This window comes from Periophthalmus magnuspinnatus, chromosome 22 (assembly GCF_009829125.3).
Source record: "Periophthalmus magnuspinnatus isolate fPerMag1 chromosome 22, fPerMag1.2.pri, whole genome shotgun sequence".
Lineage (NCBI taxonomy): Eukaryota > Metazoa > Chordata > Actinopteri > Gobiiformes > Gobiidae > Periophthalmus > Periophthalmus magnuspinnatus.
In genome coordinates, this window is record NC_047147.1 from 18,290,453 (window position 1) to 18,304,187 (window position 13,735).

The 13,735-nt window shown below is 38.8% G+C and overlaps 2 protein-coding genes across 2 annotated transcripts in view; both read right to left on the reverse strand.

Annotated features, from left to right (window-relative positions):
- Positions 1-13,735, reverse strand: part of LOC117390995 (SLIT and NTRK-like protein 3) — an 80,124-nt gene that overhangs the window by 30,147 nt on the left and 36,242 nt on the right. Inside the window, exon 7 of the mRNA XM_055230916.1 lies at positions 9,214-9,433. Coding sequence (XP_055086891.1) covers positions 9,214-9,433 — 220 coding nt within the window. The remainder of the gene's footprint in view (positions 1-9,213; positions 9,434-13,735) is intronic.
- crlf1a (cytokine receptor-like factor 1a) overlaps positions 1-13,735 on the reverse strand; it is a 227,773-nt gene that overhangs the window by 8,406 nt on the left and 205,632 nt on the right. The gene's annotated exons all lie outside the window — the stretch shown is intronic.

Here is a 13,735-nt window from a genome sequence, read left to right on the forward strand (position 1 = left end):
CAACGCGAGCTAAGCCAACGATTTATCAAGGTCCACTCATGCATACATCTGGATTTTCTATTCAGGCCATAGAAAGTTGCTGCTAAAGTATGCTGCTAAATGCTGTGTAAAGCAGTTCAAACTGGTTGAATGAGGTTAAAAACAATAGCTGCTTTTGTTAAATGTGAGCAGCATCTTGGGTTGTGTTGACGCTACACGCCATCAAAATTATTTCAAATTAAAGTTGGAACTAAACCTGGATCATGACTAAAGAAGGACATAAATGGGATTCAGCAAAAGCTACATTAGATCTGAACTGGGACAAGACAATGTAATATTAAAAAAAATAAAAGTAACAGGCTAAAAGACTAAAAGTAGCACTAAAATATCACAATTTTTCATAGACTAAAAGTGCTACTATTTCCGTGAGATTATAAACTATAAAAACTGTTCATTGTTTAAATAATAATATCATAGACTGTATAAAGAAGTGGACTAAGTGTGACTAAGTGTGACTAAGTGTGACTAAGTGTGACTGAGTGTGACGTCACCCATAGCGTTCAGCTCCAACCAAATGAACCTCATCGAGGCTAGCAGTTATAGGGACCAATTTGGAGCAAAGCTGCTGAAGGTAACGCCCCTTCCCGCCCACACAGGTTTGGCAGTGGGCAGGTGCATAGCAACATCAATCCAACCTCTTGTTAACGCTAGTGAGAGCAACCTCGGATGAAAAAGGCAGCTGATTTGTCTGCTATTAATGTTCATGTCTTGATTTATGGACACAATAGTGAAATAAAAATACCAGGATCATGTAGAGCGGGTCAATACAAATATTTTAATCCCATGATCACTTCTTATTTGGAACACGGCGGCTAGCAGGTTAGTTATGTCCATTTATATATACAGTCTATGAATAATATGTACAGTGGGTATGGAAAGTATTCAGACCCCTTAAATTTTTCACTTTTTGCTGTATTGCAGCCATTTTTTTCCTCATTAATGTACACACAGCACCCTATATTGACAGAGAAACACGAAATTGTTGACATTTTTGCAGAGTTATTAAAAAAGAAAAAATGAAATATCACATGGCCATAAGTATTCAGACCTTTTGCTGTGACCCTCATATATTTAACTCGGGTGCTGTCCATTTCTTCTGATCATTTTTGAGATGGTTTTACATCTTCATTGGTTCATCCAGCTGTGTTTGATTAAACTGATTGGACTTGATCAGGAATGCCACACCTGTATAAGACCTTACAGCTCACGGTGCAGGTCAGAGCAAATGAGAATCATGACGTCAAAGGAACTGCCTGAAGAGCTCAGAGACAGAATTGTGGCAAGGCACAGATCTGGCCAAGGTTACAAAAACCTTTCTGCTGGACTTAAAGTTCCTCAGACCACAGTGACCTCCATAATCTTTAAATGGAAAATGAACCCTTCCTAGAGCTGGCTGTCCGGCCAAACTAAGCAACCGGGGGAGAGAGGTAAAGAAGAACCCAAAGATCACTGTGGCTGAGCTCTAGAGATGCAGTTGGGAGATGTGAGAAAGCTCTAGAAAGTCAACCATCACTGCAGCCCTCCACCAGTCGAGGCTTTAGGTCAGAGTAGCCCGACGGAAGCCTTTCCTCAGTGTAGGACACATGACTTAAACCCAATTGAGCATCTCTGGAGAGACCTGAAAATGGCTGTCCACCAACATTCACCATCCAACCTGACAGAACTGGAGAGGATCTGCAATGAGGAATGGCAGAGGATCCCCAAATGTGTGAAAAATGTGTTGCATCATTCCCAAAAAAACTCATGGCTGTATTAGCTCAAAAGGGTGCTTCTACTAAATACTGAACAAGAGTGAAAAATTTAAGGGGGTCTGAATACTTTCCGTACCTACTCTATTTTCTTGTTGTCTAAAACTATTATGCATTTAGTCGACTAAAACTAGACTAAAACTAAAAACAAGTATTTAATTAAAACTGGATTCAAACAAAAAATATTTGCAACTTAGCTAAATTTATCAAAATTTCTTGTCAAAATTAACTCTACCACCTAATGATGTCACAAAATGAGTCCTTTTTGCCATGAAAAGAGATTACAGAAAAGCTAAATCCACTTAGCATAAAATTCACCCTTAAACTAGAAATTACATTGGCCATACACCTACCACATACCATGCATAACAAGGAAATGGCCACGCTCTCAATAGAAAACATAGCTTACTTTAATTACAGTTCCATTCATAGTATAATCACATGAATCCAGAAATAGTCCCTGGCACAAACGCGTTGCACTAACTGTAAACTGTAAACATCTGTATGGCGTACCTGCCTTTAAGCTACTGCATTAGCATCCTGTACACTCGCTGCTACCCACGCTCCGGCTGATCCTCCATTTTCACCGCGTGCTGTGAAAAACGGAAATGTACAATGACACCGGGCTAATCCACTCCCACCTGGGCCCCTCCCCCAGCAGGATATGTGAGGAAGTGCGAGTGGCACGCGGGGAGGATGCACGCACAAGGCACCGCAGGGTGAGCATTCATAAGGGTTTTATACAAAGCTTTCCACGGCTAATGGCACCCTTGGTTATTAGAAGCAAAGGAGGTTGTAAATATATCCGAAACTGTGGATGCGGCAGTAGTGGCTCAAGTGCTTAGAGCAGGGGTGTCAAACTCATTTTCACTGAGGGCCACGTGAGCAAAATGGCCGCCAATCAGGGCCAGATGTGACTGTGAGGCAGTATAAATGTCACTAAATATATGTGTCATGTAAAATGTAACTACTTTTTAACTTGTTAAAACGCTCTGTTAACTCTTTCTATTTATTACTTAGTCAAGTTGCAAATATTACCTGTCTGTAACTGCATATCCCCTGATAAACTGACATTTTTAAAAGTGTATCGGGGCAGAGCTGCTCAGACCTTCAAGCTTCAAAAAAAGCCTTTTAATTATTGGACAATTTGTTGTTTTTCTTGAAGACTAACGTGTACATACTTAGCTCCATGTTTGGTGTCAAAATGCTGAACTAACACAAATTTGTATTCACCTTCACCTTTCCTGAAACTGCCGACAATGTTCCTGAACATTTTGGGATCAATTTGCAACTATATCTCAGTTCCACTTGTTGGAAAAATCTCATTAGTTTATGGTCGATGCGCACATTAAAGCAACACAGACTTATTTTAAAATGACAGTCATGCCTTTCAATTTACCTTCTCGCGGGCCACATAAATTGACGTGGCAGGCTGCATTTGGCCCCCGGGCCTTGAGTTTGACACATGTGGCTTAGAGTATTCGTTCATCATCTGTAGAAGGTCTGTGGTTTGAATCCATTGGGCAAGACACTTCACCCACCTTGCCTAGAACAAAGTGATGTGTGAGTGATCGGCAGTTCGAACAGTCGATGGCATACTTGTTAACTACTACAGAGTATGGAGTGGTTTAATAATGTTGCCTGAGATTCAGATTCACATTAACATTATGTATTTTTATGAAAATGGGAGTCTGGTCACCATTGAATCTCCCAGAGTTCAGATGGGCATGATTAACAGGTGGATTAGCCAATCAGGGACTTGAATGGTCCGTACTTATCAAAACAATTATGGCTGCTTATGAGGGGAAAAAAATAAGTATGTTACAGCTCTTCTGGTGAGCAAAGTGAGCTCACCCTCTGCACGACGCACTCCTCCAGACGGCACTGGTCAATGGGTTGGAGCCCCAGCTGCTTTTAAAAGGTTAATTCATAAAATGTTTTTTGAGAGTGCTTTGTAATATAAAAAAAGAATAACACAACACTTCTGCTTGTCCGTCTGAGTTTATGGTTAATATTGCAATAGTGAGAAGTATTTAATTTGAATCAAAATGATGGGGGACCAATGAGCTCCTTCATTTCACATGCATTACTGAAGAAAACAACAAATGTGACTGGACAGTGGTGTTTGAGCCTGGCTGGAGGCAGAACAGGGAGATTCATATCTCTCTGTATTAAACAAACGCAGAGAGATATTCTGCAGTTGCCAGGCAATTAATAATGACTCTTTGACAAGCCTGTAAAGCACAATACAAGTGGAAGGCATGATTAATAGTTTGGATGAAACATAACAAAAATCTCTGCAGTCGTTGAAAACAAAAAGACTATTAAAAATAAATCAAGACATCTCAGCATAAGACTCCACGCTGATATATTTAACATCATATACAAAACTTTATTTGCACTTCGACTGACATTCTTGACAAACAGCACCAAAGACGGCTATAAAAATAGCTTTTTGTCAAATTGGATCTTTTGTTCAGAAAATATTGCATCTCAGCACAGAAAATCAGTGATACATTTATATCAACACTCTTGACGAGTGAGCGCAAAAAGGATGTAAATGTACTGGAGAACAGCACATTATAACCACGACTTTTAGGTAAACTGAAGTGTGTGGAGTGTTCTGAGTCAGAATTTAAAAATCTGCATGAATCACAGATTAGTCTGGTACAGACCTGGTACAGACCTGGTACAGTCCTGGTACAGTCCAGGTACAGTCCAGGTACAGTCCAGGTTTAGTCCAGGTTTAGTCCAGGTTTAGCCCAGGTTTTAGCCCAAATTCTCGACTGGAAAACTGCACATTACTGGGAGCCCAAAACCCAAACCTACAACATAAATGTATTTATAGATTTGACCAAAATGATAACCGAATCACACAACTACAGGTATGTTTTTGATGAGGAAAAAACATTATAACATGACTTAAAGCTCACAAGTTTGTGTAATATAGAACCTTTAAAGCACAATTAGATTGGAATTCTTGACAGACAGGACAAAAGAAGACTATAAAAAATTTGCTGTATGTCAAATTTGACGTTTTGCTCTAAAAATGCACAATTTTTCCATCTCAATGCTACTCAATATAAAAAGCCTTTCATTCATAAACACTTTTGATGAATAAGGGCAAAGAAGGTTGTGTGATATGTTAAATTTATTGCATCCAGGACTTTTCAACATCACTGAAATAATACTTATGTTCATTTTAGGAGAACTACAAGTGTTCCAAAGCAAATTCAAGGATGACCCAAAAATCAGAATGAATCACTGATTAGACTGGTTTGGTCCTGGTGTAGTCCATGAAAAGTATCGAAAAGCAGATACTAATCGATACTAAAACTAGTAATGAAACTAGACACTCATTTGAGCAAGAATCGAAACTAAAAACGGACAGAAATGCACCTGAATAGCTTTAGAATGATCTGAAAGGATACATGGGAATATAAAAAAGTACTATGATTTGATGTTGAAAATCATATTCTATTGTCTGTGTAAAGAGTGTTTTTATTATCACTGTGATATCGGAATTTTTGAGTGTATTCCTTAGTATCAAATTGTCTTATCATGACAATACTAATAAAAACTACAACACAATTCAACTACGGTAACTGCCCTAATTTTTCATCAGTCTGAAACCCATGGACATATTTGACCAGGATGCCAATATTAGCAGAAGCCACTGTACCCCCGCGCGTCTTGCTAATTACAATCACGCTAGCATTCTTGAAGTGTCTCCGTGCTTTCTCTTCAGCTGATTTATTAAAACCACTTATGCAAATCAACTCCATTGGCATTTTTTCTTTCAATTAGATTACCTGAGGCGTATGCGCGGTCCCATAAGCCACAGTGCAATCGCAGTCACTCCAAAACCAAAGCAGAAAAGAGAGGAGGAGAGGGCGAAGAAGGGAGGGAGAAAAAGAGGAGAGAAAGCCAAGGGCGGTGAGATCAAGCTAGTTCGAAGACGCCAATAGTTTCATCAAGTCGATTTTATTAACTGTGATTAAATAATGTGTCTCGGCCAATCTATTAGCGGGATTAATCATAGCATTGGAAATAAACAAACTGGTAATTATAGTCATTTTCATTTAGTAAATCGGTAGGGGTGGTGCGCTAATCTCCGGCGTGCGCTCAGCCACTGTCACTCACGGCGACACTTATTTGGACGGATTTTTGAAGATTAATTCCAGTTATTCAGACACTGACAAAACATGCCACAATTAAGATTTGGAATGGGAGAAGTACACCTGTGTTTACACTGACAAGGTCTCACAAATGACCCAAATCGGTTTGAACAATTTGGGGAAATAATGGATTGGAATGTTAGCGACACTTGATTAGCAATGTTTCACAAATGTCCCGGAGCATTAATAGTTGAAAGAACATAAAACATATTTACTGTTGAAGTAATTATGTGCATTGAAGTCTGCACTACAAGGTTAGTGTGAGGATTTAAAGGTAATACAGGGTGTCCATAAAGTCTAGTTTATTAAGGCAATTGATCAGATATCTTAATCAGACTTGTGCTATTGTACTCAGTGGTTTCCAAAGTTTTTTTTTCGTTTTTTTTTTTTTTTTTTAAAACCTCATTTAATAACCTCTATATGAGCATCATTAGTCACCTCAAGACAGTACTCGATTTCTTGCCATGTTCACTGTAGCGTAGCCTCATCAATGTTTCAATCACGTCTGTATCTTTTGCTTTAGTTCAGTAATGTCCCATATCTTTGTTCGATACACGATATCTTTAACATAGCCCCATAGATATACATTGTGCCTTCTCTTGAGGAGTAGCCATTTCTTACGGTTTCATTCAAAAGGATGCCCCTTTAATAAACATGGATACCTGAAATATAAAAATGCAATGTGATTAAAAACTTTTATACCCACTGAGTACAACAGAACAAATCTAATTAATATATCTATCAATTGCTTTTGTAATTTATTATTTTTTTATTGTAAAGAGACACCCTGTACTTCTGGTGACGGTAAGATACTACTATGCTAGTCTTCATGGAGATATTATTGTGCAAAGTATGACATATAAACATATTTATCTCCATGGAGACAAGCAGGTAGTGCAACCAGGCCAAGTTACAGGTCAGATCTGTAATTCAATAAATGCCATATTGTGTAAAATGGTTTCATACTGTGTAACACTGTTTTGAAGGGGACGAAAACATATACACTGCACCTTTATTATTAGTATTAAAGAGGGAGTATAATGCAAAACTGATTTTTTTTTTAGCTTTCTATCTTTATAATATTGTTCCCTCTTCAAAAACATGCCTGAAGAGGTTTTAGATGTCATGCATGTTTGATTAATTTAGCGATCTCTCCCGGGTACTATTCAAACCCTCCTTATGGTTGGCTGTAAGTTTCTGTAAGATTCGGCTCCCACACAAGCATTCTCCATAAATATACAAAAGAATGATACAAAACTGCACACAACAACGTGACAAACCTGATGCAATGTGCAGTAATTTCATTAGCTTGATGCACGCTTATTATGTTGTGACAGCACTCTGAAGGGCAATTGACAAAAACTTGAAACTTATAAAACCTGTTACCGGTAATACGTTGTTATTGTGTTAGCTGTTAATACCCCATAGAAGTGAAACACCCCCTGTTAATAAATCATTTTCCAGTTTTCCAGACCAAGCAAAACACAAATTTCTACAGCTATTTTTTTCCCCATTGCAATAAAATTAAGTTTGTAACAACAGAACTAGAATGTCTAATAGGCCAAAGAGTGCACTATCCAAATTTTGGCAACCTCTGGCCACAAGCAGCAGTACACAAGGACAGGTACAGAAGCCAAAAACAAACTTCTCTCACACAATATTCTCTGACCCTGTGTCTCTAGTGGGCTGAATTTAACAAAGAAGAAAACTTTTTTGGTATAATTGTTTTGTAAATTAGAATTTCTTCAAACATATCTTTTTATATTCTTAATTTTACTAAGTGAGGTTTGTCAAAATGAAACAGTTGCTTTGTCCTGGGCAGGTTTTTACACCAGATGCCTCTTGATGCGACCGATGTTGGCGCAGTCTCTTGTTAAAGGTATAACTGGCGGGCGTTTACTACGTTTACATGCCACAATATTACATTACATTCAAGTGCAAAAGAGCGTGATGAGCATAATACTAATTTGGTGGCCTGAAAAACCTTAATGCTTACTTGTTGTAAGTCACTGATCTGACCAGTCATTTGGCATGAATCAAGGTACATATATAAAAAGCATCGGCCCTAAAATTGAACCCTGGGGCACACCAAGTTTCCAAGTTTTGCTTTAACTTTACATCTTCACGGAGCCATGCAGGTGATGTGCCCACAAACAAAAATATGCGTGATGCTGCTTTAACCTGAGAAAAAATACATTACAGATTATTTTTTGTCCCAAACCCAATCTCATGTCTTGTTTAGTTATGTGGGATTTGTGTCTCGTCCAACACCTAGTCCAACTACATAAAAGAAACACAATCTTTGCAACACAATACCTCCATCACTGCTCCACAATCATACCTTTCTTTTATCTGACAGTACAAATACACAAACCAAACTATGTACAATAGATTCTGTATGTACCGTATATTACATATACTGGAACAAGAACTTCTTTTCTGCGCATGGAACAAATTGTATTGATGGAAAATACAATCACAAGTCCACTAGAACTACACAGAGCTGCCTTGTAAACTTTTGTAAGAAATAAAAACGAACAAAAATGCGTAAAAAAGCAGGGGTCTATTTAAAAAGTTGGGGCAACGTCCAAACTGACATGAATGTTACGGTCACGATCACAATGTTTAGTTTCTATGTTCTCTCCCCAAAGCCTTAGTTGTCGAACGAAATCTCAACAGCTTTCCATAATCCTTTGCTGTATTTCAGGGCAGCCAACAGGAAGAACAGAAAGTAAAACTATTTCACAATTATTGGAGTTAAAAAGAATTGTCAGGAATTTTTCAGGGATTAAGAGATTAAAGCGCGTGAGACAGGTTTTCATGTTTTTCTAATTATGACTTAATTAGGTCGCATGGTACCTGTGGTAAATAGTTATCTTAGTTTTATATTGGCCAAGTGTAAAAAGTTGAGAAATTACAGGATGTAGAGCTTTCTAGAAAGAAACACCTCTATCTGTGTCATCAATACACAAAATTATATCCAAAATGCAGACAATTTACACACAAGGAGCACATTTTTTGACTGTTTAAACATGAAGTTATCTGAAATATAATTGTGTTCACTACATTTTAGTGCTATGAGTAGTCTAGACTTTCCTATGCACTTTAATGGATGTCAACAATACTGAAAACCTACCCACGATATTCAACATAAAGCACAACGATCAAACAAACCCTAAAAAAATACACCTTGCTTTCTTTGACGACAATAATAAATACCAAAGCCTCATATTAACCCATGTACTGACCTGCACCAGTGCCGTCAGATGCTCCAGGACCCCCTCCATGGGCAGCTGGAGGAGGTGGTTGTTCCTCAGGTTGAGTCGGGCCAGGTTGACCCCAGAGAAGACCCCCAGAGGCAGGTGCCGTAGAAGGTTAGCGTTCAGGAAGAGCAGCTGCAGCGAGGGCATGGTGTTGAAGGTGCCGCGGTCGATGTCGTGGATCTCATTGTATTCGAAGTAGAGGTACCTGAAGGGAACAAGGTAGTAGATGTGGTGAATGGAGGTACAGAAGGTAGAATGTAGATAACTGGACTGAAAATCTTGTCTAAAAATACTTCAACCAGCACAACAATCAGCAAAACAAGCCCAGCCTCATTTATATACCAGTGTACGTCCACATAGGAGGCAAGGCGGGTGAAGCGTCCTGCCCAAAGACACAACAGCGGTTTGCACTGAGCACTGCTGTCCAGCTGTGGCACATGGTCTCTCATCCAAGTACTAACCAGTCTCAACTCTGAGTAGCTTCTGAGATGAGATGAGATCGGGCATTTTCAAGGTGGAATGAAATTAATTTGCTGACTTTTTGCTGGAGGGACTATATCTCTCGACTGGCCTGGGAACGCCTTGGAGTCCCACCGGAGGAGCTGGAGGACGTGTCTGGGGTGATGGAAGTCTGGGAGTCCCTGCTCAGACTACTGCCCCATGACCCGGCCCCGGATAAGTGGAAGAAAATGGATGGATGGACTTTTTGGTAGAGATGCAACGAGACACAATTTCCACACGACATAATTTATCATTTAAAAACATGTGTACTTCAGTTCACAATTTTGGCCTCACCATTTTTTATATACTTGATGTAATATTTGTTTTCTCATTGTTGGAATAAAAATGTAAACACGTGGAAAAAGGTCTCACAAGATTTTGTTTTCATGTCATGCACAGTCTTGTGGCAATTTTATCTTATGAACAGGGGCATTGGACTGGGGGGTAAAGGGTCTTGTTTACCCAGGACCCACAGCAAGGGAGGGGCCCTTTATCAAGTCTGTAACATGCATTTTTCACCAGACAACATGTAGTGCTGGTCCACCAATATAATTTGTACCCAGGGCACAAAATTTGGAGAGACACCCCTGCTTACGAGATCCTTAAAATTGCAAGAAAAAAATAGTGTCATTGTTCATTCATGCAGTAGTGATCCATGGTAAAAGAAAACAGTGTCCAGACGACTGCCTTGAACCTTTTGAACCATCCTAACTATTCTCATTTTCACACATGTTAGTGGGTCTGTGGAGCGCCCCCAGTGCACACTAGACGTAGTTCTGTTTACTTTACTTTTGGGTCGGCTTTGTTCACACACACACCACGCATCATTCACCCCAGACACTATGAGCCACGTGAGAGTCATCAGCTGATCAAAGAACTTATTTCTATGACAATGTGCTTCAAGGGACAGATCTCCGTGAATACATGTACGTGCACTCACCTCCTCTTTACGCGGTTGTCTTTTCTTTCACCTGTGGCTAACGTGGAGAAGGCGTGCCGGCGGACCTACACAGTCCACTGGGCCAGTAAAAGTACTTGGAATTGGGCAAAAAAGCTCTCAGATCACTGTGTATTTCTAAAAATGTTTTTACAGCAGCTATTTACAGAAATATACATGATCCAAACACTTTTTAGTCCAAGTCAAAGCACTTTTAACTAGTGGCAGTGTGAAAAACGACCTAAGATTTAAATAACTGACCTAAAACAAGCCTCGGTTACATAAGTTATAATTTATTCATTATTATATTCTGTAATAAGCTCATGTACATCCAGCAAAACTGTCAAGATGTGTTGTTATCTTCAGAATAGTGTTATCTTTCCAGACATTTCCGAGATCAGATTTGCAGTCAGACCCATTGACTTAAGAAGGAAATTATCCATTTCCTCCCACACACTCCATCAGAACTATCACACTCATTTATCTAAAGTGAGACAAGCTTTATGGACTACTTTGTTACACTGATGACTCACATGTTAAGATAAGAAACCATTACCATTATCCTGTTCAAATGTGTGCATGTGCTGCCAGTATTGATCCACATTTGATACAGATTTCCACCTCTCTCATTCCATGTTTGTGTTAAAGGCACTGTACCTGATTTGTATTGTCTCAATAACAAGAAAAACAGAACTAGTTCATTTTAAACAGTTTGCGGTGGTCCCAAGTTATTCCTCATTTACCTTATGCATTCAGGACATCCTAATTATTCATGACAATGAGTTTAATAGTGCTTTTCACAACTTTCAGGGGCCAGAGAGGGATTATTTGGCGTTGTGGTAAAGCTAAAAACAACTAGCATGCCAACTCACACTTCCTGATTATTGGACAACACTTTCAAATTAGATACAGACAGCACTCAGTGGACATATGTAAAAATCCAGTGTGGTCTAAGGATTTGTTATAGTTCCTGTTTTTTATTCTTACCTCATATGAACATTTTGAACCATATACCAATATTTTTATGAACCAATATTACACATATTTTTACATATTTTGCTGGCCTTGTTTGCTCATTGTATAGTAGGGCTGCACAATTTTGAGAAAAAATATACTAGCAATTCTTCTGACTAGTACTGCAGTTACATTTGCGATACATCTGATTAAAAAGTAGGATTCTGTTCAGATGCACATTCCACATTGTAAACAACTCCAAGACCATTAACACTGGAGAGAAGACTGCAGCTGTAAATGCAATAGGTAATAGACTAAACCAGTGCTTCTCAATTATTTTCTATCATGCCCCCCCCTATAAAGAAGAAAAAATTTCGCGCCCCCCCGAAAAAATAAAAGAAATGAAATGATATAATGAAATTTCATTAAATATCAAATTAAAAAAATAAAATTAAATAAACATCAAATGAATAAATTAAAATTAAATAAATATCAAATAATACATTAAAATTAAATTAATATCAAATTAAAACAAGTAATTTAGCTCTTTGGTACGCCACCTTATATGATGCTCAGTGCTTGCTGCTTTAAGTGACATTTACAAAGCGGGATGATTGTTGTTAATATTTGGCACGTTTATGCTGAAAAAACTCCAGCGTCTTATCAGCGTGACTGAGGTGTAATGAGGTGGCGCTTTAACTTTGGCTTCATACTGTCCGCTGCCACAGCAGACACCGGTCTGTCCTCGTGTCCCACCGGAGTCACGATGAAGCCAAATGCTAAATACGCTTCATCAGACTTCCTCGTCTTATTTTTCCTGTTAAAATGTTTTCCATAGTGTCTCTTTAGCAAAAGTGTTTCTTGTTCACTGCCCTGTCACGATCTATTCGCTCTCTCCTGCTCTTTGCTGTGTACGCGCTGCGTACAGTACTACAGTGTCATACGCGGACTCATACCCGCCCCCCCGGTATCTCACCCCCAGGGGGGCGCGCCCCACTATTTGAGAACCACTGGACTAAACCGAGACAACCTAGAACTGAACTCGAACTAAATCAGGACGAGAACAGACCCAAACAAAGTCAAAATCAGGAGTGGACCAAACCACAACTGGTGTGAAGGCAGCTTAACTCATTCATAGGCATGCTGTGTGAATGTTTTGCTTGTTGTCAAAATGCAGTGGGTATTGAACCAACAACCTTTCCGTTGGGCAATGGGCAATTGACTAACTGATATCCAACCCTAGCATGCTTCTTGACATAGAACATGTCCAAACCGTACAAGCAAATACAAGTATTCTTCTCAACACTGTCTAACTATGGGTTGCAGAATGATGAGAAATTAGGTTGCCAAAGCGATAAATAATTTGAATAGAATAACTAGTAACACTTTCCATTTAAATCTTACTATATTATCATAAAACACACTTGAAAGCCAGTCCTCAAGACCATAATTTTCTCACATTACAGTAATAAGAGATATGTTTGCATACATACTTAAAACATGTAATGCACTCTCCACATAAGCATATGAATAGTGTTCTAATCAGCCTCGCTAACAGCACACACTTCCTATGCTCTCAAATGCAATTCATTAAAGCTAGAATTGAAATGATAAAATATGGCTTAATACATAACATTATGCAAATCTGCACTTAAACCCGTTTAAAACTAAAGCTGGCCTTAATGCTTCTATATGAAACAATATCCCCTACTGTACGGAAAACCAGCAAATTATTATTAAAGAGTTTGTTTCTGCAGCAGACAGGGTTGTGTGGTGGCAGAGTGGTTAACCTCCCTTCCCTATAAAAACCAAGAATGTGAGAGCTCAATTTTCAGGACAGCAAAATAAATATAGAGTTGCAATTTTAGAGAAAAATTGCAACATGGCTATTGTCAGCATGGTAGGAGATAACTTCACCATCACTGCATTAAATAAAGCCACTACGTAACTTTTCTGCTGCTGGTCTCCATGAATATGTTATTACTTTGCCTGGTATATCGCATTTCAAGGTATTTTAAAGCACCACAAATGAAAAAAAAAAAAAAAACTATACGTGAATATGTCGTATGCCATACTGTGGGACATTCCAGGAAAAACAATATCATCTCCATAGAC